The 24,034-nt window shown below is 41.0% G+C and overlaps 1 protein-coding gene and 1 long non-coding RNA gene across 3 annotated transcripts in view; one reads left to right on the forward strand and one right to left on the reverse strand.

The window, feature by feature from the left end:
* The window catches only part of LOC121073531, a 76,905-nt gene that overhangs the window by 16,029 nt on the left and 36,842 nt on the right, over positions 1-24,034 (reverse strand). Inside the window, exons 1-2 of one of the 2 annotated variants that reach the window (XR_005821771.1) lie at positions 4,798-5,029; positions 3,937-4,058 (exon numbers count right to left, since the gene is read on the reverse strand). This is a non-coding gene — a long non-coding RNA (uncharacterized LOC121073531). Of the gene's footprint in view, positions 1-3,936; positions 4,059-4,797; positions 5,030-24,034 lie in introns of those variants that run through there. The other variant, XR_005821770.1, reaches the window with a different exon arrangement.
* Positions 5,057-13,275, forward strand: PLAU (plasminogen activator, urokinase). The gene is made up of 11 exons (XM_040564493.1): positions 5,057-5,155; positions 6,656-6,763; positions 7,832-7,874; positions 8,030-8,134; positions 8,635-8,800; positions 9,040-9,125; positions 9,231-9,420; positions 10,049-10,203; positions 10,737-10,877; positions 11,482-11,630; positions 12,495-13,275. The coding sequence occupies exons 2-11, from the start codon at positions 6,704-6,706 to the stop codon at positions 12,687-12,689; spliced, it is 1,290 nt and encodes a 429-aa protein (XP_040420427.1). The 5' UTR covers positions 5,057-5,155; positions 6,656-6,703; the 3' UTR covers positions 12,690-13,275.

The raw sequence follows: 24,034 nt of genomic DNA on the forward strand, positions 1-24,034 counted from the left end.
ACCACAAACAACTGACAAGTAATCAAGAGTCATTAAAGAACAAGAATTTTTTATGAATCACATTTGACTTTAAAATCAACTACTCTGGAAATTCCTGGGACTCAGACGAGCTGTATTTTAAGAGAATACAATTAAAGAAAGAACTGTATTTCTTTTTATTTTTAAAACTTTATGGTGATAACATAACATTTGACATCTATTGGTGTACATTTAAAACCTATTGGTTTACTCAGTCATACCTGTGATTATCTGAAGAGCTAGAAGTAAACTGATTTTAAAAATGAACTTGGCTGATAAAATGTTTTACTGGAAAGTATCCAAGCTTTTGAAGCCGGAGCTAGAATATCTGAAAACAACCTAAAATATTCCTTAACCTTGTAAAATATTTTATCGCTGCCTTGAAAACCTTTCTGCCATAATCCAAAACCAAAACAACTACTGTAACCCAATACTGTTTAGTTTTGAAGCACCACTCTGATACACAAAGCAGATGTAAAAATAGCTACGTTCTTTATATCCCTATATGCACAGCTAGAGCTACTTAATTCAGTGACAAGCTATTTTCTTTCAAAGAAAACTATTACCATTACAGACATGACAAGTCCCATTAAAATGATCTATAGGTGCTTTCTTGGCTTTTGCGTTCTTAACCACAAACTAAATACTGAACGTAAGGTTTAACCCTGCTCTTTTATACAACATGACAGAGGTTCAGGTACATGACTTCTCATATGCAAATTTAGACCTCTCCATTCCTGATGCACCATGAGTAGAGAGAGGAATTGCAAATGATTTTTCATGGGAAGCTGCGCTGGCAAGCCAGAAAATTACTAGACAGAGGAGTAACTCTGATATTACTTATATGTGATACAAACCAGAACGTGCTCCTCACAAACACCAGACTTAGGCTGATAGAAAGCCTCAGGCATATCCGAGCCCTGATTCTGAAAGTGCCTTGAACAGGAGACTGCTCCCCCTGCACTGAACCCCAGTAGCTTTAGAGGAGCTTGGAGAAGCATCTGCTCACAGTGCTAGGACTTCAGGATTAGGGCAGGTATCTAAGCACTGCCATAATTCTAAGCATGTGAAGATTCTCATTAGGATAGTGGGTGTCCCTGACAGAGAAAATCAGTGTGGAGTATCAGGGTAGCACAAGAAGGGAATTTTTTCCTTATAGAATGGCACTTCTGTGGTCTTTGTACTAACATTTACACAGTTATTTAAACTCTGAGTTCAATCCTTTTGGTGTTTACTGATGGACTACCAGTAACCATGTGTGGCAGATGGTATTTTGCCCTAGATTTAATATTTTGTTATCAACAGCTGTGAGAAAGAACACTGGAACTAATAATACCTCCAGTCCAGCAACTCCCACAAAACAATGAAAACCTCATAATCTTTCAGCTAACCACTTTAAGATAAGAAAAATCTATTTCTTTAGAAGGGTCAGTGTCCTCATCTAGATGGAATGAAATGTTATCTTTTCTAAATTTGCTAAGTCAGGCTGGCAGACTAGTCTGAAACATTCAAGCTACTTCAACAATAAATTAAAAGAATCAGCAAGATTTTTATCAGCAATTGAAATCTAAATCACAGAATCACAGTAAAGCAGGAATTGTCTGACTATGCGTCTGATCCTACTGGCCCTTCACGGTTGGATCCACTGCATCTGAACTATTGGAGAGTAGTGTACAAATGCAAGGTATTTAGATTTGGATCAAATGAACAGCTCATAATTGGCATATGCATTTTCTTCACTCTGTGCTATAATCCAGTTGCAGACAAAAGAAATCTAAACACTTATTATCAACAGCCTTGACTGTGTAAATGACAGAATGACTTAAAACTTTGTAAATAGCTTTTTCTTGTTCAGATGCTGTCTTTATTCAGGAGAGTAAATTGCCTTCTACAAGATCAATCCTGACATATCTTGTAGCTCCCCTACCACCCTGAAAGGAAGTTGTTGTGAGCTGGGAGTCGGCCTCTTCTCGCAGATAACTAGTGAAAGGACTAGAGGGAATACCCTCAAGTTGCACCAGGGGAGGTCTAGGTTGGAAATTAGGAGACATTTCTTCTCAGAAAGAGCAGTCAGGCATTGGAACGGGTTACCCAGGGAGGTGGTGGCGTCACCGTCCCTGGGGGTGTTTAAGGAAAGGTTGGACGTGGTGCTTAGGGACATGGTTTAGTGGGTGACATTGGTGTTAGGGGGGTGGTTGGACCAGATGATCTTGGAGGTCTTTTCCAACCCTAATGATTCTATGATCCTGCCCACATCTCTCCTAAATTCAGATAACAGATCAAAGTGATGAAACCACAGATATGAAAAAGGAAAAAAGAACTAGACAGTGGAAAGCCAAAAGCGGCTGGCAAAGTATAATCGTGCTTACAGGTCTGTACAATAGTTTCTCTCTTAAGTCACATGGCTTGTCATCTATTGATATTTACTGTGCATGTAAGTTCCATTGAGAGACTTTCAGAAGGCATTTCATTTTCCTAACTGTTTTTTCCCAAACAAGTTCAATTTTGAGTTAAAGACCTTCCTTTTCCTCTGGCCTGTCACAATCTTAATCAGGAGAGATATCATGGCTTGTAACAGGGCCCTTCTAAATTCATGAAACATGGAGTAATGCACAAATTTTGACCCTGAAGCTACCAAAAGTCCTTTGGTAGCAGAACTGGTCCTGTTCCACCCCTCCCACTCACTTGGTCTATTCATTTCGTATTTGTGCAGGCAGGTCCAGCAATGAGGTCTTGCCAGAACTGCCAGGCTACAGGTTTTCCATGGCTTCTGCCTGTAGGCAGGGCTCATGACAAATCCAAGGATTTATTTCAGTTGCAACCTCACCTCAGATCTTGTTGTACCAGCCAACAGCCAGTTAGCTCAGTGAACTCAGGCACTGGAAATTATCTGACCCATTTCTGCTTCCCTAAGAGTCACTTAGTACTTATGGAGATCATGCAACCTTGTTTGTTTTGAGATTGCCTGCAGTACCAAGGCAAACTCATTTACAGCAAGTTTGGATATCTCTGCTAAACTGTATTTTGAGTTCAATCCCTTCACTATCATATGTTCACCTACCTAGGTGCAAATATTCAAGCCAAAGGAATTAGATGACACCAAAGAGGCAATGCAAACCCAACAGAATGTTTCTGATCAGTAACTTACCAGTCTGATTGAAACAAAGAAACACCACAGACCAGGCCACTTGCCATTAAGGATAAAGCAACACAGTATTTCAGTAAAAACCTAAGTTTGTGAGGAAGGGTAGAAAAAGTGAATTTTGATTCTTGCCATGTCTTTTGCCACAGTGAAAACAACAAAAGTTTCTGTCTCTTTGACCTGGGAAACAAGAATGAATCTTTGTGTTTTAAGAAAAAGAAGATGAACAGGTGACATTACTCTGCTTGGTCAGAAGTTCAGGGGAAAGGTCGTTACTCACTTCTACAGCACTCCTTGGGGAGCAAGTGTGAAAGAGGAAATCCTGATGCTCCTGTTGACTCCTTTTCCAGAAAGTTTGAGGAAGCTGCCAAGGCCTGGCACCTCTTCCTTGGGAGGGGTGGAGGAGGAAGAAGAGGAGCTGTCCAGACCCGGAGGAGCCCTCCTCTTCCTGGCGGCTTGTCCCTTCCCTTCCCCCATGATGAACCAAAGCATGACCCATTTCTTCGCTTATTATATAAGGCTTGTGTATTATTTTTTTTAAGTGAATAACAGTTACAGAGTGATTTTAAAATCTACATTATTTTTCCTGGAATTTATTCCCTAGAATAAGTTTAGTCTACAGACGCTCCTCTAGAGTGAAGAAAGTGCAACGGAGATCCTACTTTCATATTATCTGCCCTATTTCTTAAAGGATCAGTTTGCTTGTGATATTCACTCACCACAGAGAGAGTGAGGAAAAATTACCCTTCTGAGATGCAGAAAGATTTGTTCCTTACCTATGTTCACTTTGACTTCCAACTTGATCTGTTTCTCTAGATGCGGTTCCTGCCATCCAGTGAATGTGAATTCAGCATGCTTTCAGCAGAGGTGAGGACTGTTCTGACATGAGCCCGAAGAGCTGATAACAAAGAGGTATAGAGAATGTAAGCACCTAGTACCTGAATAAATGAATGCTTATACCACAGACTCAACTGAAAGAAAGGGGGGGAGAAGAAAGCTACACCGTTCTCTTACCAGTGAAGTTACATGCCAAACACATAAAGGTGGCCTCCTTAAGCTGCGAATAGTCCAGCTATGAAAAACATTCTGAGGGAAATTCACATCAATCCCTGCTCCAAAGCGGTCCCTGAAGAAACTGCTTTTTATCTGCCACACAGCCCATGGAGACCTGCCTCTGCTTAGTCACCTGCAAAACCTGAAGCCAAACACCACGGCTGTGCCCATTTTGTTTTTCACTACATCGCTTCGAGGTCACAGCATAATGAGAAAACGCACTGGCTGGGCACAGAGAAGGCTGTTTTTTGGGGCATGCATTTTTTGAACATCTGACAGTTGACATCGCCAATTCCATCTTACAAAATGGCTGTGCTTCAAGTATTTCTTTGGAAGAGAGAAACCGCTCTGGTGAAACCACGACAGGTTTCTGAGGAGCAGGGACAGCGAAGCTCCCAGCCCACAAGGCTGTGGCCACCCCAGTGCCCCCGGCAGCAGCTGAGCCTGGCCGCAGGTAGGGCCTCCATGAGGTGCCAGCAAATCCTGCCTTCAGCCACCCTTAACCCATATAATCCCCTTCATGGCTAGGGGGCTAGGGCTTCTTTCACTGTGGATAACCCCACAAAAATCTGAATAAAACACACCACGCTCGTTCATGTCTCCAGGGGTGTTTCAACACAAGCCGTTCTTCTCACGGCCGCCACTCACGTTTCTCTTTTGTTTTTAAACCCCTCGTAAAAACTGCCGGAGGCCACGGGGAGGCCAAAAGCAGCCTCCCTGCCCCACGTGTACCTCACCCCGGCTGCCGCTGCCCCCCGAAACCGAAAACCCCCGCCCTGAGTCACCCCGCGGCGAGGTGAGCCCGGGGGGCGGCCCGGCCCGGGGCGGGCGGGGAGCGACGGCGGCACCGCCCCGGCCGGGCCTTTATAGCGCCCGCCCCGGGCTGCTGCTGCCACAGCTCCGGCTGTGCTGTGCCTGGCCTCATGCCCAGCTCCTAGGCTGGTAAGTATCGCTCTGGGCCTCCTCGGCGCGGAGAAGCCATCGCTGCTCGCGGTGGGGGGACGGGACAGAGCGGTGCTGCCCCGGGGTAGCGAGGGGAAAGGCCGCTCCTGCACGCCGCGCTGTACCGGCGTGGTTTTCAGCAGAAATCGGCTCGCTGAGGGTTGGGCCTGAGAAAATAATTAATTAGGGGACTGAATGATTTGCATAGCTGCTAAACGCGTTTAAAAGTAGCTGTCTTAATGTGAATTGTGCTGAAGGGAAAGTCCGTCTGCAGAAACGTGAGCTGCATCTGAACAGTGTGTGTGTCCAGGTGTCTGAGGCATGGTTTGCGTTCTTGCATTGTAAAATCTGCTTATAAAGCAGAGGGTGTATCTGCATTAGCAGTTTGCTTGGGATCTTGTCTGCGTTTTTTAAATGAATGCACTGATCCTCTCTCATGCTTCTGTTTGTGCCCCAGTTTGGCCTGTACTTGTGCTTCAGTGCTTTGAATTAACCTGGAAGGTGCACTCAGATGCCAGTGGACACTCAGTTTGGGGACCAAATGACAACTAGTGCAACCTGAAAACCTCAGGAGCAGAAAGAACATGGGGCACCAACTCTAGTCTGCAAAACCTGTTAATATAGCTAGAAGCAAAATTCCTGTGGAGTCTCCTAATGATTCTTTACAGTTCTTTCAGTGTTTTTTTTGAACTGAGGGTGCTTCCTTCCAAAAAAAAAAAGTATAAAAAAAATCCTGTGACTTGCACTGCATTTTTTAAAATAAATGACTACTTTGTAGCTCCTTCCTGCATCACTTTTCCAAGCTAGTCTTTTTAACAGTCACTTGGAAAGATTGATATATGAGCTTGGTGACAAGAAGTAACTGCCTGTAAGAAGTCAAGGCAGAACACATTCTAAGCCTCTCTAATACTTAAGTGAGGTAACCACAAGACCAGACTTTCAAGAGTTTGTGGTGGGCAGAGGCACTCAGGGAGGCAGGCAGGGTTATGCAAGTGCCCGGCATCAACAAGATGCAGCTGATAGTGATGGAGGTACTGAAAACATGAGCTTTCCCTTCCAGGTCTTAGATGGAGGTACTGAAAATGCAAGCTTTCCCTTCCAGGTTGTAAATAGGGATGTTCAGTGCTCTTATGAGTCTTGCTACAAGGTAGTAATGATCAGTTAAATAGGTACAAACTGCTGGACTGCGACTAAATCAATCTGCCACTTTCTGACTGCTAGTCTATGCTGCAGTAACTAAGAGTATGGATTTTTTCCTATTGCCCTGTCTCAATCATTTGAATGTCACAAAATCTGGTTATATTTCTAAATGTACAAAAAAGCTTCAAGCAATGAAACAATAACCTTTTATTGAATTTATGGCAATAACATGCAGATCTTCCACAGTAAGGCAATTTGTAATTCTTGTCAATTGTATTGTGACTTACACTGAAACCAAGTAAGACAACAGAAAGCTGACATGGCAAGCTACAACATGCTACTAAGTTCTTTCCTTTTCAGAATCAAAACAAAACAGAAGAGGAACAAAGTGAGAAGTTAACTAACACCATGAAGCTATTTATCTTCCTCTCAGTAACCCTCGGCACTCTTGTCACGGGACTAGATTCTGTAAGTTTTGAAATAAATGAGGGGGGTTGTAGTTGGAACCACTTCTGTTTCTTTGATTATACTTGTGCTTTGGACAGGGTACTAGGATTTCAACTGGAATTCTCCTTTCTGCTGCCTTTGCATGTACATGTACATTTGCTGCACATATATCTCCAAGAAACATTTTTGAATCCTTTGGTTTTCTTCTGATTTTGTTCTACCTTAAGGTATCTTCTAGAGCACAAATAGTGAAGACACCACGCAATGACCAAGAAATCTAGCTTTTGTATCTTCTCAATGCAATTTAGATCTGGACATCAAGTACCAAGAATTTGATAGCCTTTCATGCAGGTGGATATTAGACCTTAAGTAAATTTCCACCTTATCCTACTTGAGTGCAAAGCTTAAAAAAAAAAGCAACAGACTTGAAGTTGGAGTATTTTTGTCTCACAACTTATGTGACAGTTCATATCTACTAGTAGAGCCATTCCCTGATATTATTGCTACTGTGACACTTTAGCTCAGACAAGCCCACATGACCTTTGTGAAAAGACTAGTTTTATCTCTTTATCCATGGGAGTAAATATCCAGCCTGAAAAGTGGAGGCAGGACCTTGAATACAGGGCAAGAATCTATTGTGTAAATCTACTGGCTATTATCCCATGGCACAAACATGAAGCACCAAGGTCACTAAAAGGACAGGTAGCTGGAGGATATTCCATCTTTGTACTGCTTAGGAACTGAGAGGTAGGGAGGGAGAAATCTGATTCCACAGGGACCCTTGAGAGCTGCTCAGGTCCTCACAGCAGAAATAACTCACAATGTTGACCTGATGTGATGGACTGGGTTGGTAGAGTCTTTCGGACTGTTTTTTTTTTTCTTTTTTGGTATGGCATCTTGTCTGCTTTGCTAAAGCGAAGTTCCACTTCTCATTTGCATGCAGACTCTATAGAGCAAGTTGAGCTGGTAACTATGAGCAAAAAAACTTTGAAGTGTTGGGGAAAGCATGCAATAGGGAACACAGTTTAGGCCTGTAATGGGTAACAAAACCACATAAGTTTCCTTAAATATCTCTTTTCCTCCCCGTAGGCTTACGGCAAGCAGCACTACAGACCATCACATAAACACAGGGGTAAGTATCTGCCTGTTAACTTAAAAAGAGCTTGTTAACCTTGATAGAGACTTTTAATGACACTTAAACAAACCTTCGTTTGCAACTACACTTCACTTTACTTCACCAATCAAATGTTTTGCGTTTATTTAATTAGTGATGACTTCTACTTGCAGAATGTCACTGTCTGAATGGAGGAACATGCATTACCTATTACCTCTTTAGCCGAATAAATCGTTGCCTGTGCCCAGAAGGATACAGTGGGCTTCACTGTGAAATAGGTAGAGTATCAATCTTCCTTGATAATAACTGAAGTAATTGGAGAGATGGGCACTTCATAAATATGAAGTGCTAAGTGAAAACAGTACCTATAAAACATGACTGGATATCCTGCAGCACCTTATACTAATAGATTATTTGAGGAGAAATGGCTAAATATTGGAACAAAACTGGGATCTCAAGTTCTCTTGTCCCTGCTTCCTCACGAATGTTCCTGATTTCCTCATCCATGGTTTAGTTTGTAAAATTAAGTGAACTTGTTTGGGAGCATCCAGAAGAGGAAAAGATTATATTCTGAAGTACACTGAAATTTTTTTTAAAAAGCAGTATGAATGCTTTAAAGCATAAGATATTTGATGTGCAAAATTCAAATAGAAAACATTAAATAAGAACATACAATCAGTCATCTGTTTTCACTTGTAATGCATGCTTTCTCATAAAAATGATCCAGACACTATTGTATCTGTTCTGAGATACAAGTAAAGTTTTCTTTTTCTCTCAGACGATGACAGTATATGCTACACTGGAAATGGGGAGAACTACAGAGGAACAGCAACTGAACGAGACTGTTTACTATGGGATCTTCCTTCAGTAATCAAGAGAGGTGCTTACCATGCTGACATGAAGAATGCTCTGCAGCTTGGACTGGGCAAACACAACTACTGCAGGTAAGATGATGCATCCATCTTCCTGTGATGGCATTCCTAGAAATGTCTTGAAGGATGGTACATGTTTAAAGGAATAACAGCTATGACAAAAGCTACCAATTCTGTGTTCAAACAGTTAATCACTTTCTCTGGCATATCTTGCAACAGAACACCTATGGCCTTTCCAGGACTCTTACAAATCTAAGATAACAATTTTGTAAACTGTGTTGATGAAAAGTATACTTCCTGTATCCTTCCAGAAACCCAAATGGAAGGACCAGGCCCTGGTGTTACACCTGGAGGGGATTCTCCCTTCAAGAAACACCCTGCAACATAGATAAGTGTGGTAAGTAACACTACTTTCAAGACAACTGTTTCTAGCAGAGTAGATGCTTGTCTGTCATGTGAACATCAGAATGAAATCCAGATCTGAATGATATCTTCCTCACAGAGCGCACATGTGGTCAAAGAAGCATCAGCAAGTACTTCAAGATCGTTGGTGGAAGCCAGGCTGAGGTTGAGTCTCAGCCTTGGATAGCTGGCATCTTCCAAAACATCAAGGGTGTTGATCACTTTCTGTGTGGTGGCAGCCTCATTGACCCTTGCTGGGTGCTTACAGCAGCACACTGCTTTTATGATCCGTAAGTGTGTACAGTTCTGCATCCTTCCATTTGCAGCTTTCTTCAGCTGACTTTTTTCCCCTCGCTAAGCGAAGATGAAAATCTACTAGTTAGCTTGTTCGTTTAATTTGGCAGAACAAGAAGAGCAGCCATAAACATCATGCCTTTGGAAGTTCAAGTTCAGCAGACTGAGCTAACAGATTGCAAACATTGTGATGGATTATGAAATTCAAACAAATTTACCTTAACTTGGTTCCAAGATTTCATTCTACCTTAGCTGTTCCCAAAACCTAACAGTTGTACTGAAAGGTGATGAGCTGCTGAACAATTCATTTAGGGTGTTTTTTCTTTTCCTGTGGAAAGCTGATCCTCCTTACGTTCTGCTGGGGAGTCTGATTGCTGATGCCTGGCATTAGTAGCAGCTAGCTAGACATGCATTTTGCAGTGCCTGGACATCTGGCTTATTCACTCTAAATAGTGAATCAGGTGTCCTTCCTTTTAGTGTACTGGATCAACTTTCACAGCTGAGTCAACTTTGCTTTTTCTTGTCAGCACTAAAGAAAACATGAAACAGAACTGGGACTCGATTTAAATTGTTGATCTCTGTCAGAAACCAGTAGCCTTCATGGATCTTCTTACTTTCACTCAGGTCAAAAAGAAAACCAAGTACACCTGTATACAAAGTCTTCCTTGGAAAGTCCATACTGAATGTTACTGATGAAAACGAACAAGTGTTCGTGGTGGATGAAATCATCTCTCACCCTGACTTTACAGATGAAACAGGTGGCAATGAGAATGACATTGGTAAGCGTCATCTTAATACGAGCCTTTAAAACACTGAGGATAGCTGGAGGCTATGTAATTATAGTGTATGTCAAGTATAAAAAGTAGAACCAGAGAATAGATGAAGACGATCAGGAGCCAGGTGCTTCTGAGAACTAGGCCTGAAAGAACACTTTCATAAACCCTTCTGGTGAGTAGTGCAGTATAAACTGCCCTCTCTTGAGTGTGGTGACTGATGCCACCCTCTAGAGACAGTCAGTAAACTGGTATTTTTATGTAGTTGAAGATATACTCTGAAAGGTTATCTTTTCACTGATTTATAACCCCCTATCCTTTCAGGAAAGTAGTTCAAGTTGGAATGTTTAGCAGTTTCAATACTGGAAAATTAATTTTGTCACTAAATTACTACAGCCATTCTAAAAGCAATGAGAGGACACATATGTAACCAGAATCCCCATAAACTGTACAGGACACTTCTCACTTCTAGTTTCAGGGAATGTGAAGGGAGCTTGCTTTACAAGTTCAAATGTATTTTCTGTGACTTCTTTTCTTAGCTTTGGTAAGAATACGAACAGCTTCTGGACAGTGTGCAGTAGAATCCAAGTATGTCAGAACAGTCTGCTTGCCGGAGAGGAACCTTAACCTATATGACAATACCCGGTGTGAAATAGCTGGCTATGGAAAACAGGATTATTGTAAGTGAATAACTTCCCTTTCTAAAATTTTGCTTAAACTGTATGGAAGCAGGTTATTTTCTATACCATGATCCCCAAAAGACTGGGAGAGAAAAAAGCATTGCTGCTATTCTATATATTCCATATGCTTATGAGGTCCTTCTTGCTATAACTTTCTCTAGAATTTTAAGTTTTTCTAGTTGCCAATAGTATTTATCTGATTCTTCTCACACTTGTCAACCATGCCCAGTAAGCCAAGATGTAAAAATAGCAATTTTTCAACCCTTATGTAGTGAGAACTAGAAGACAAAGCTGTGCTAGATTAAGTGAGGATAGCATCTATAGAGAACTTTGTCCAAAAAAATCAACTTTTTTTTAAAAAAAAAAGCTTCATAGCAGTTGGAACACTTTTCCTTCTCTTAAAAGCTTATATAGTCACTAACAGGAAAAGTAAAACAATGCCATATAAGCTGGAAGTAAGAGCCTCAAATCAGAATTGGAATGATTAGGGTGGTGTTGGCTTTCTTGTTTCATTGCTTTAATGAGTACCAGAAACAGTTTAGCTTGTTTGTTTTTCCTCTTGGAGGGTGAAAATAGTTAAAGACTTCTTTTATTTACTATCCAGATGATATTTACTATGCCCAAAGACTGATGTCAGCCAGTGTTAACTTAATATCACAGAAGAAATGCACAACTGAGTACTATGACAGTATCAGAGTTACTGACAACATGGTCTGTGCTGGAGACTCCATGTGGGCAACTGATGCATGCAAGGTAAAACTAGGTTTTGTTTGCTTGTTTCAAAACACTTTAAATGCATGTATACCATCTGGATCAAATGGTAGTATCTTCTAATTCTAAGATTCAGGAGTCCCTCTTTCTATAGAGGCTCCCCAGTACAGCTAGTGGAGTTGACCCTGTACTGTGACTGAACACAGGGAAGCAGGTGGGGATCTAGTTAGGTGTTAACCTCTCTAGACCAGCCTTTGGAGGAGCACCAGCTGCAGTGTCTTAGCCATTGCTGCTCCTCAGAACTTTATTTACAACCTGTTCCAGCAATGGCCAGTAGATACGTACATCAGAGGAATGCAGCAGCTGTGCCAGTCTCAGCCTGTACTTTTCTAACTTGAACTACAGTTTTGTGGAGGGACAAAAGGTAGATTACAGGAGGATGATGAGCCCTTAGACAGATTCCTCAAAACTGCATTTGTTTGGCTGCACCTCACTAGGCAGCAAGGGTGTGCCACATGTGCCACTAAATAAACAGGGGTTACCCTTAGGTGTACAAGTACCTTGGGTGTAGGGGGATGATTAATTCTGTGATAAAGAATTGGACGTGCTGACTTTGATCTTACATAACTAGCCTAACAGCTCTCATTATGACCTCCATAAGTACTGTGTCCAGAATAATTGTCTGTGCAAGGTAGGGGTGACCAGAGAACTCGTTACCATACAGACTGTGCTATAGCTGCAGCAGATGCTGAGCATTCTGTTCCACCTATACAGTGTTCTCAAAAATTAGAACTAGCTCATGGGTATTGACTGCTTCTTCCATTTCAGAGGAACAGCACTAACAGGTTGCCTGTTATAAAGGCTCTATCTGCAGAAAACAGCTCAATTTACTCTTTCCCTTGTCAGGGAGATTCTGGTGGCCCCATGGTCTGTGAGCACAATGGCAGGATGACGCTTTACGGGATTGTCAGCTGGGGAGATGGCTGCGCAAAGAAAAACAAGCCAGGTGTTTATACCAGAGTTACTAAATACCTTAACTGGATTGACTCCAATATGAATGCAGTGTTCACCAAAAGTCGTTCTTTCGCTGAACCCAAGTGATCTTTTTTCTACATCTGGACTGAAATGAACAGAAAGTCTGTGCTGATGCCAGGACCCAAAAATACTGACTGTCATAAGAGTCTTTACTTTTAACTGCTCCTGTGGTGTGCCACTAACATCGGTTTCTGGTGCAGAAAGACAGTTAGTATTCACTCAGTACTATGAATTACCAGGAACCACTCTATGGGAAGCTGAAGTATTTAACATTTAAATGAGTATTCCCATGCACAGTACTATACATATCAAGTTATCTGTCTACTTAATTTATGAACTGGCATTTGATCTGGTAGTATTGGTCAAGCTTTAACTCAGTTTACTTGTGTGCATTTCATACATGGCTTCAGTCTAAAATCTTTCCCCATCACCCTGAACAGTGCTGAGTCAGACCTAATGTGTGAACAGCAGTACTGAGAGGGTGACCATGCTTTGCATCAGAATATGCAAGAAATTGTACCACCACTACTTATCACTTAATGTATGAAGAAGGACCAAAGTCAACTCAGGCTGAAGCAACAGGCGGTATACAGGGCTCAGTTCTGTAAACTTAACACTAAAATCTTCAGGATGACAACTGTAGCTGTGTTGGTATGAATACATCAAGAGTTTATACCCTGAAGAAGGGGGCTAAAGAAGAGAACTTTGACAACATGACTGGACTTCCTCTTCTACCTTCTATGTCCCCTTAGAAGTCTGGCTAAGCTCCCTCTTTCCATGTATGTACACAACACTGAGAAGATATACGGATTCAGTACTCACTGAGTGCTACAGGTGTCAAAAGTCAGTAAGTTATTTCCATTCACTTAACTGATATGATATGGAAATTACTTCCTTCTCCTAAGACTTACGCTGGTTTTATTTTAAGACTTGTTTTTGTTTTATAGACTGAATTATTCATATGAGGGCTGGAACCTCCTGTTTTATTTAATTATTTTTATTATGTTTTAACTTATTTGTATTATATATGTAAATCTATCAATAAAACTATTATTCTTATGAGGCTGTTCCTTCTCTGGTGGAAAGGCTAGGATTTCAAAACAGGACTGTTATTAGTAAGTGTTGTGGCTTAGCCCGGCTGGCAGTCAAACACCACACAGCTGTTTGCTCATCCTCCCCCCTCCCTCTCCGGGATGGGGGAGAGAAACTGGAAAGTGAAGTCTGTGAGTTGAGATAGTTTATTAAGACAGGGAAAAGAATAACAACAACAATAATAATAGTATTAATAGTAATAATGTGTACGAAATAAGTGATGCACAATGCAATTGGTCACCACCCGGTGACCGATGCCCAGCCTATCCCCGAGCAGCCGGCCCCCCCCTCCACCCCAGCTAGCCCCCCCTATATATTGTTCAGCATGACGTCAGATGGTATGGAATACCCCTTTGGCCAGTTTGGGTCAGCTGTCCTGGGTCTGTCCCCTCCCAGTTCCTGCTGCATCCCTAGCCTGCTCGCTAGCAGGACAGAGAGAGGCTAAAAAGTCCTTGGCTTGGTGTAAGCACCGCTCTACAACAATTAAAACATCAGCATGTTATCAGCGCTCTTCTCATTCTAATCCAAAACATAGCACCCTGCCAGCTACTAGGAGGAAAATTAACTCTGTCCTAACTGAAACCAGGACAGTAAGTTCTAACCCTAATCACTGCTTCTCTAGGTAGATCTCTGATTTTCCTCTTTACTAAAGCATTTCACACAAAAATTGACTGCCTTGAACTCTGAGCTACAGTACTAAAAGACAATCTGTAAATGAGTAAGTTAAGCAGCATAGGCCGAAAAATATGATCCACTATCTGTGGTGGTGTGATCTCTTTTCTATGTGGTTCTCCTGCATTCCTGTGGACTAGACATTCCAAGTAATTGCGGCACACGAGGCAAACTCTCAAAGCAAAATGTCTTGTTTAGATGTCTTGCTTTGGTTTCACCTCAAGGAAGCAGTATGCTCCCTGACTGCTCTGCAATAAGCTTCCAACCACTCAGCAGGGGAGGTGGGAAATCAGGTTTCACAAGTGTGCTCCTTATCCTATCTTGACTGAGGTGTGAGTGCAGGTGTAAGAACACAGTATGCTCCCTTTGCCAAAGCACTACAGCAATATCAGAGAAAGGTGTTATAAAGGAAGTGATCATGTCAGTTTTTCTCAATACTTTGTGGATATTATTTTTATAAAAGAAATACATTTGGCATTGGTCTCAAGCACTTTTAAGCAAAATCTTAGGTAGCGGAAATCATACCTCAACAACAAGCTTTACTCATACTTCAGTTCACTTTCTTTTTTCAGGAAAAGTTTATCCAGACTCAAATTCATAGAAGAGTGCTAGGAACAAAGCTCTACTTAAAGCCAACTGAATTTCCAATACTGGACAAAATGTCACAATTATAAACATGAAGTAAATCCTTGTTGAAGATATGTTTTGTTGTTTAGGTAGACATTAAAGACAGCAACTGTTCTCAAGGTCTTCTTTTCTGGGTGGTTAAGGGAACTCTGTGAGATCCTAGCATCACTCCAACATCTGAAAGAGCATGCTTTGTATGCTGTAGTTTTGTTTCTTTTAAAGAAGCTACAACAAATGGACAGACAGGAGCCACTGCTATAAGCAGTGTTTGTAGCAAATTTCCAGGTAAGAGTTTGTATCACAGCACCATACATGAATGTGCCACCTGTGATACTTGGAAATCTTAAAGCAAAAGGCCTGTACATATTATAACAATATCCTGCCAAGCATTTAACACTATTAAAAATGACTTCCCATGCCAAAGTGGCCATCATGAATCTAATTAGCAGGCTAATTTCTGAAATCAGCAATCCTATCTATCCTAAAAGAACGACACAGTAGGCCAGTAAGACTCCTGTAGTTATAGGTCAAAAGATCACAGGCCAGCAATTTGGTTTGCCATTTTTGACCTACTTTTTAAAAAGTTAATACGCAAATATTTTTGGTTTGGGCACTAAGTACTTATTCATCTTCTCCCAGAAATGCAGAATTTGAGTATTACTGGAGTCACATTACAGGACTGTTAGCAACATTTAAATGATTGTTGCAGATCAGATGATACTAACATTTACTTGCTTATTATAGATAAGAAAATCTCAAATACATATGTGCAAGCCTTTGGGGCTCTCACAGAAACCTTTTCATCTCAGATGGTAGCTGCTTAATGATGAATGTCTCCAGATTTCAGAAACATTTTGGAAAAGTCTTGATCAAGATAATTGTGACCTGAAAACTGTGTTCTGACTGCAAATGAGCAATATCTGGGAAAGAATGGACTCTTTTTAAAAAAGTACTCACAGTAATATTTTGGTCATGTGCTTTTTTTTTTTTATATGCTTTTTTTTTTCAGGTTATAGACATCAAAGAATGTAAAAAACCTCTGAAGAGAGGAAAAACATTTTTCCTTTATTTTTTCTTTTTGATAAAATAGAGATGAGGTAGATAAACTCAGCTCAATGTTAGACTGACTACTTTCATTTCATAGCAATGTAACTGTGTGTGTGAATTCAGAGTTGCTCAGGTACAAACAACACAGCAATCTTTTAAAAAATTATCAGAAAATGCATCAGCTAAACTCCCTTCATCCAGTAAACCCACTGGCCTTCTGAGAAGCATGCTACATCTTGTAGCTTATTTTAGTTTGGGTACATGAAGTTTGCTTATTTGTGATGGAACAATGGGAACAGGAATCTCAATGAAATCTTGTCCTTTAGACTCAAGCCTGAAGCATGTAACATCTGAACTATTTCCAGTTCTGTTATTGTTAATTACAATGTCTTTATACTTCAAGTTCCCATCTATAAAGAGAGTGGGACAGCATTTCCCTTCTCCCACATATCTGCCTTGGTAAGATTTCTCTGGTGGAAGGAGAGTTGACAGCCATGTGAATGTCCTGTGAGTAACATGCCAACATCCCAGTCTTGTACAGGGACAGCAAGCACCACTTAAAACACAGAATGATTAGCAACAATACTGGGTCATGAACACTTTTGCAGTACATTTTGTGGTTGGGATCTACAAACAGAAGTTTATGAGCAGAGGTCAACAGTGTTTGCGGTACAGTTATTCGGTGAAAGCGTGCTATTTGTATACTGCTGTTTAAGGTTTGTGCAAAGAGTTAAAATCGCATTGATTCCAGAGAACAGATTGGAGATCTCCTGTGAGAGACCGTGCAATTAGAGACTGCCCAAGAAGAGGAGGAAGGCATTCTTCTGTGGTTTTCTAAACAGCAACTAACAGCCCAGTGTTAGCAGAAAATACTTTGAGCCCAAAGTAAGCAATGGTAACATAGTTTTAGACAAAAATCTACCATGTTTTAATCATATCTTTCATGATGCTATGGATTTCTCACTTCACTGTTTCTTTAATTTAAACATTTATCAAAGTATGAAAGTCAACAGATTTGCAACAGGTGGAGATACAAAAATATCTTCAGGGTTATTGTGTATTATTATCACCGTAATGAACTGTATATTTCTCATTGGCCTCTGTGGGCTTTTTGTACGAACCAAGTCAAGTCCATACAATACAAATTTCAGATTGCTCCCATCATTAATGAATACCAATAAGAATGAAGATGTGATAAACAAAACTTGCATGTAGGTCTCTTTTATTCTGAAATGTAGGGCTCTGGAGGAATCATGAATAAAGAGAGAGCCTCGAGACCAGAGGAGGTTTAGATGCACTCACCAGAGATGAGATGCACACACCAGAGGAGACTTAGTGCACTTTTGGGTAGTGCACTCCCAGAGCCAAGCCTCAGGTTTTTAGGCTCTGACTGATGGCTGCTTGTGTGTGCAATCATATCTGTTCTTTATCTTATGTTAGAGAAACTGCCCCAACAAAAAAATGAAATATTTAAATAAACACAGTGTACATACATCTCTGCTTTGGCAGCTATAATATTTATGTATATACTTAATATATATAACAGAAGCCACAGGAAGCATTTCCTTTCTCTCTTTCCAGAGGGTGAGCAGAAGATGATCCAGGCTGTGGCGCTGGGGAGGAGAAATAGAAACAGCCTTGAGAGCTGTGCATGGAGCATGGCAAGCACCACTGCAGAATGGCAACAGAAACACTAGAGGGAGGACCTTTTTGGAAGATACTGGGTATCTGCTAGCTACTAACATACATGCAGGACAAATCCTGATATCGTAAATCTGCTCTTACTTAAGCATATATTTCCTTCATTTCAGATATGTGGCAGGCAATGGGAATGAACAAGGGTCCAAAAGGCATTTCGAAACAGCTCTGATACAGGCACTAGCCAAACGGAAGAGATCAAACTCTCAGAAACCTTTGGAGCATGACTACTAAGAACTCAATTCCCTTTTATCTTCAATACTTCCACAAAAGAAACACAATTAAGCAATGAGGATAAAGCTGTATCTGATGTGTCCAGGACATAGGAAGCCAGTTTAACCTGTCAGCTCTTAAAAAAGGAAGTGATGCATTCTGCATGGACAGACCACTTTGCCTTATACAGCTGAAGCTTTCTTAATGGAAGTGGAACTAAAAATGACTCAAAGCACTTAAAAATAAAATGTGTTTTAAATAAACCAAGTTATGGTGAAACATGATACAGAGTCACCTATTTGTTGCATATGTTACATCACTTCCATGAGGAATTGTGTATGTGGGAGAACTTTGTGCATATTGAAAACTGAACTAATCCAGAGCAGTACGACTGTTTTGTCACCAAGCTTTCGTCTCCCATCTGACACTTATCAGAGTGCTTGCTTTGAAGCAAATGAGAACAGAGCTTATCCATAAAAACAGAATCAAACCTTTCTGCATTCATCAAACTTGTAATCTGAAGTTTTAGATACCTCCAGCTCAAGCCAAAGTAAAAAATGTAAATGGCATACTTTAAACAATGCCTATTTGTTAATGAGCAAATCTGGGTTAAACGTGGCATACCCCTTCCAAATCCATTGCACCCCGTGCAGTTATACAAAAAGACAATCTGAGCAGAATCAGGGGTGTGTTGTTTAACCTTCTGGCAAGTGAAAAAAGTGAAACTCAAAGAAGTGAAAATACAAGCAATTTATGGAACAAGTACCTCTTGGACAATAAAATGAGATGTACACCTGCAAGTCAAGCATGCACATACGGGCAGACCCATAAGAGCAGTATGTTCAACTCCTGTGTCCTGTTCCATAGCTACAACCAATTGACTCATTCAGACAGGCTGCTTCTGCCTGGTAGGATACACTACAGATGTTTGAAGCTGAAATGAGCAAGATGCAAGTTAATAAAGACAAACAGGAATAAACAAACACACAGATGCAGATGAGGGATGACTGGTATGAAAGCAGATCCAGAAGGCACAGCAAACCACAAGCTGGATTTAAATCAACAGTATTGAGTTAAAAACCATAAGCGTACTGACACATTCACTTGCGTACAGCCTGTAAGCCTAGGGACTATGCTGACACTCAGCTGTGCCTTGTTCTGGCATCATTCTTCTTGACAACACAACAAAAAAGATCAATGGTCTACAGCACGTTAAGGAGAAAAGGCTGAAAATAACTAACTTGTTTTATCTAAAGAAGCAAAATCTAAACAAGAGATTTTATTCAAAGGGGAAAAGGCTGCTGCACAGAAGGGAATAAACTGTCCTCTGCATCTACAGGAGACAGACAGAGAAACAATAAGCCTGACTGCAGGATGGGAAACTGAATCAAGGTACTATGAAAACTTTTCTAATGGTAAGAGTAACGAAGTGCTAAAATAAATGTCACTGACTCTCTCCCTCTCTTAGAGGGAGATAAATCTGATTATACTGTTTCGGGATCCCGAAATGAAACTGGAAGAGATTTTGAAAATCATCTAAGCTCAGGTTCCATGTTCTATTATGAAACAGATGGTGCTCAGTGACTGAGATGACTACATGAAAATACAGACACCACAGAGAAGTTTAGAAATAGTATTACACAACTGCAAATTGAAATACCTTGTTAAAAATTGGCTTTAAGATGTGGGTCCTATGAGAGACAACAGTCTGGATTTCTGTATTAACCTCCTAATGGTAGACTAGTAACAGTAAAGTATTGAGCAAATGTTTTTGTGACTCTTAACAAAACAATATTCCAGACAGAATTAGAATCAAATGAAATGCTTCCATGACCCCACAGGGTCACATTTTCAATGAATTACATGTGCAACTGGCAAGTGAGTAAAACAAATGTCCCTCATTGGATAGTGGAAATGTTATTTCTCCGTTGAATAACTGGAAAGTGTTTTGTACGTAATGCTATGTCTTGGCATCATAAACACGAATTACATCAGTATGTTTCAAGCTGAAGGCCTCTGGTTGTGATGCAAACCTTCCAAAGCTCAGTATTATCATAAGGAGGCTATCAGGAAACAAGCTGAAAATCACTGGCAACCACCAACCACTGCCAGTCACAGGTGTACAAATTTTAGGATCTGATGGCTGTTTAGTGACATAGTAAAATTCCTGAAAAACAGATGGACAGATTTACAAATACATACATGCACAGGTATCAGAAACAAAGCAAAGTGTCTCAGTTAGTCATAGCTCTGATTTTCTAAATCCAATAAATTCATAACTTCAGCAGCAGTCATTAAGAAGCACTGCTTACTAAATCTTCCTTAATTTTTCTCTTGTGTTGTGGCACAAAACATTAGCCTAAGTTAAAAAAAAAAGCATCCCCAAATGACATAAATCGGAACATCACTGCAGCTGTTGAAACTGCAGCTGTTCCATGAAGATCACTGTGCGTACTTGGGATTACTACAGCACATCAGGACACACGATAAAAAAAATCTTAACTACTGTTCCAACTCCTTCATCTTCAAATACACTTGCAAAGTCTGACACATTGCAAATTGATGTGAGTGCTTAACTTCTTGATTTTTAAACACATTCCCATGCTATGTCAATAGCAGCCCCCGCCACATAAGCACTGACTTGAACAGGTACCCTTGACAGCCTCAGCTGCACGTTGCTCTAGAATTTGCTGGGCAGCAAGCAGCTTTAAGTAGCTGTCATTCCAAAATTAACCCATTTGTCTCAAAAATGATTCTGACCAATAATCTTTTAGAAAAAGGAGAAAAACTATCAGATTTAAAACAGTAAAACAATCCAAGTTCCATCATTCAAGTAGCAAGAAGATATTTTTAGTTCCTTAGATGGTTAACAGCTTTTGTTCCTTTTCTGGAACGACTTTAGCTGTCATTTTACAATTGTGATTCTTCACAGAATAAGTTTTAGGCATTCTTTTTTGGGTGTTTGATCTGGCTGTGAATGCCCTCCTGTCGGACTAAAGCCATCTAAATAACTTGAATCTATGTGTGAGTGAACTAAAATATTTTGTATATGGACCTACATTCTATAGGATAGCATAAGCTTTCATGGTTGTATGAGACAGTAGGGATGATTTTCTTTACAATAGCTGCTGCCTTATTCAAAGGTGAAGCAAATGCAGCCAAGTTATTCCAGCCAGTACTTTTGTATATGACATCCTTCAAATGTTTGATTTGTTGTTGAAGATTTCCTTAAAAACGTGGGGTAGAAATTCCCATTCCTTCTATCATCTGAAGACTTGCTGAAGACAGAAATATTTTAAGTTTCCAGTTTTATAGAGGATCACTGGATCACAGCATAAACTGAATCTAGACTTGGGTGGTTCATTTCCCCTGTCCATCCTACACTTGGGATCAAATATATTTGCTGAGAGACACCACATTTTATATATCATCTTTAAGAACAAGTGATTGCTAATTTCATTATAAACTAGATGTAAATGGATATATTTTTTTTCCAGAACAAATCAAGTTCATTTAAAATAACTACAGTGAGGTTGGTTCTAAATATTACATCATCTGGCATCTAAAGACACCTCTGTCTTATATTAACTGCATTCTTTATTTACAACAGGCTTATTTAAAGACACACACAGTATCAAGAGCTCTTGTCTTTATTGCTTGGGAAGGCAAATCAAAGCAGTTGATCATAACCTGCAGCTGAAACCAGGCAGGCTATGGAAATATTTTTTAGACACTCAATTCAACTCAGCCGTAATACTACATTGAAGGGACTTTTACAACATTTAGGAGAGAAATGATATTAGTTACTTTCTTTGCTCTAAAAATTTGGGAACAATTCTTGTTTTTAAAGTCACTTTCTAGTCCTAAAATACACACACGTCCTCCTGAAGCATGAAAACAATCACACATTCAAAGGCAAGTGAGTTGTCAAATGTGTAAACTGACACATGTTGGCAAAATGACGGGACAGCCTTCCGGGGATGCTAGCTTATGATTGCTATGAATTGTGTAGCTTAAAAACTAAATTTGGTCCCGCGAATATGACCTGGTTTTAATTCAGTAGAGAGCAAAAAGAATTGTTATTAATTCCAACACTGAAGATGTCAGGAGGCAGCGACGTTTCAGGACACTTCGGTCCCTCACCGAGCGCCCCCGGCGCTGCCAGCCTCGTTCTGAGGGCGCACCGGGGGCTCGAGGCTTCTCGCCGCCACCGCGGGGCACGGAGCGGCCGCCAGGGGGAGCGGCAGCCCCAGGAACCGGCCGGCAGCGGAAGGGAAGCGGCGGTGCGGCGGTGCTGCTGGCGGCCGGGCCTTGTCCCCCTCCACCGGGCGGCGCCCGCGCCTCGCGGCCGGGCCGGGCCTGGCCGGGCCTGGCCGGGCCGTGACGACAGGCCGCTTCACGCCGGCGTGCCCCGGGCCGAGTGTCGGGGGAGCCCGCCGTCAGGTCTTGGTGCCCGGCTTTGTGCCGGTGTGTTCACGAAGCTGTGCCACCCTGACAGAACAAGTGGCATCACGGTACCAAAACAGCTCCAACGGAGAGGTTAACGGCACAGCCAGAAAGCACCCGTGGGTGCCAGCAGCCCCCCGGTGTCAGGGTCCCGTCCACACTGCTGTGTGTCACCCGTGACTGGAAAACGTAATTTGTAAAGCCAAGAAGCTTTTTTCAGGCTCTAATTTATGAAATTTACACCAATAATTCTTTTGAGTACATAGCTATAAGAAAAATGTGAAAAACATGGCAAAGATAAAAAAAAATCCTACTTCACGATTCCATTAAGGAGCACTTTAAAGATTATTTTTTCCCTGACATACAAACAGAAATCAATGTTGCTTAAAGAAGCAAACTCTCCTTTTTCAGATCAAACCTGAGCACTTACTTCCTCTCATTCTGCAGACGCCAAACACGCAACAACCAGATGCCTGCGGAACTCACTATTTCTCCCAAACTAGCCATCCCATTAGGAACTGGTCTTATATATTTTGAGGCTTGCTACATACTGTCAGACAATTACGTGAGCACTGCACGCAATCCCCCAGTTTCTGTTACTATTGATCTTGATGGCAGCCCAGTTACATTCTAAACTAAGGCCAGATCACCCCTTCCTTTGTGGTCCCTTCTGCCACAAGTACATGACGCACCGTATTTTGAAAGCAGATGATACTGGGCTAGGGAAATCAGCATTGAATCAGAAATTAAGGGAGAAGGTAGAAAGTTTTCAGTGATCTTTAAAATTATTTATAGTGTTGATATTGTTTGCAAAAATTGGTGGTTCAGATGTTCAGGGTAAGTAAGTAGATTTTTTTTTTTTCTCTTGAAAGGGTAAATTCTGGATGACAATGCGAAGACAACCTAATGCATAAAAAAATATTCTAAAGCATTCAGTTACAAATTAAACAAAGGGTAACAGCGAGTTCATTTTCTCAACAAGATGCACATGACCCGTTAGCCCCGCAGAACCTGTGGGACAGTTACTGCGAAGCCAGAGCCAGGCTGCTGGCTGCTGTGCATGGCAGCAGGGCAAGTGACAACAGGTGAAAATGGCAATGGGAGGTTCCGACTGGATAGCAGTGAAACTTTTTTCCCCCAAAAGAGACCTGCTGAGTTCACTTCCAGCCTGAGTTATCCTCTGACTCTATGATGAAGACTTCCATTGTCCCATACATTTTGGATGGAGCCACCAAATGCTCCCTGAAGGAAACTGTGATAAAATTCATACAGTACATTACACAGTATTATTCAAGCTTTAAAAAATACATTTCCTTCAGAATAACCACAAGTCTAAGGTTGTGTCACTGAATATTAAAGAGAACAATTTTAGAATCCATCTTCTGACAGAAATGCTTGTCGGTCAATACCAAAGTTGCTGTGACAGTTACTTGCGATATTTGAGTCGTGTCATAAAATCACAGTATTGAGTAGCTACACACACTGCAAAGGGCAGGGATGAATTTTCTGTACTCTTTGGATGTATTCCTACTCTCTTCAGCAAGGAACCTACACTGATTTGTGTATCTCTCTCCTGCTTCTGTGTTTGTCCATCTTTAAAAATAGTTTTTACAGTT

Source organism: Cygnus olor, chromosome 7 (genome assembly GCF_009769625.2).
Source record: "Cygnus olor isolate bCygOlo1 chromosome 7, bCygOlo1.pri.v2, whole genome shotgun sequence".
NCBI classification, from domain to species: Eukaryota; Metazoa; Chordata; class Aves; order Anseriformes; family Anatidae; genus Cygnus; species Cygnus olor.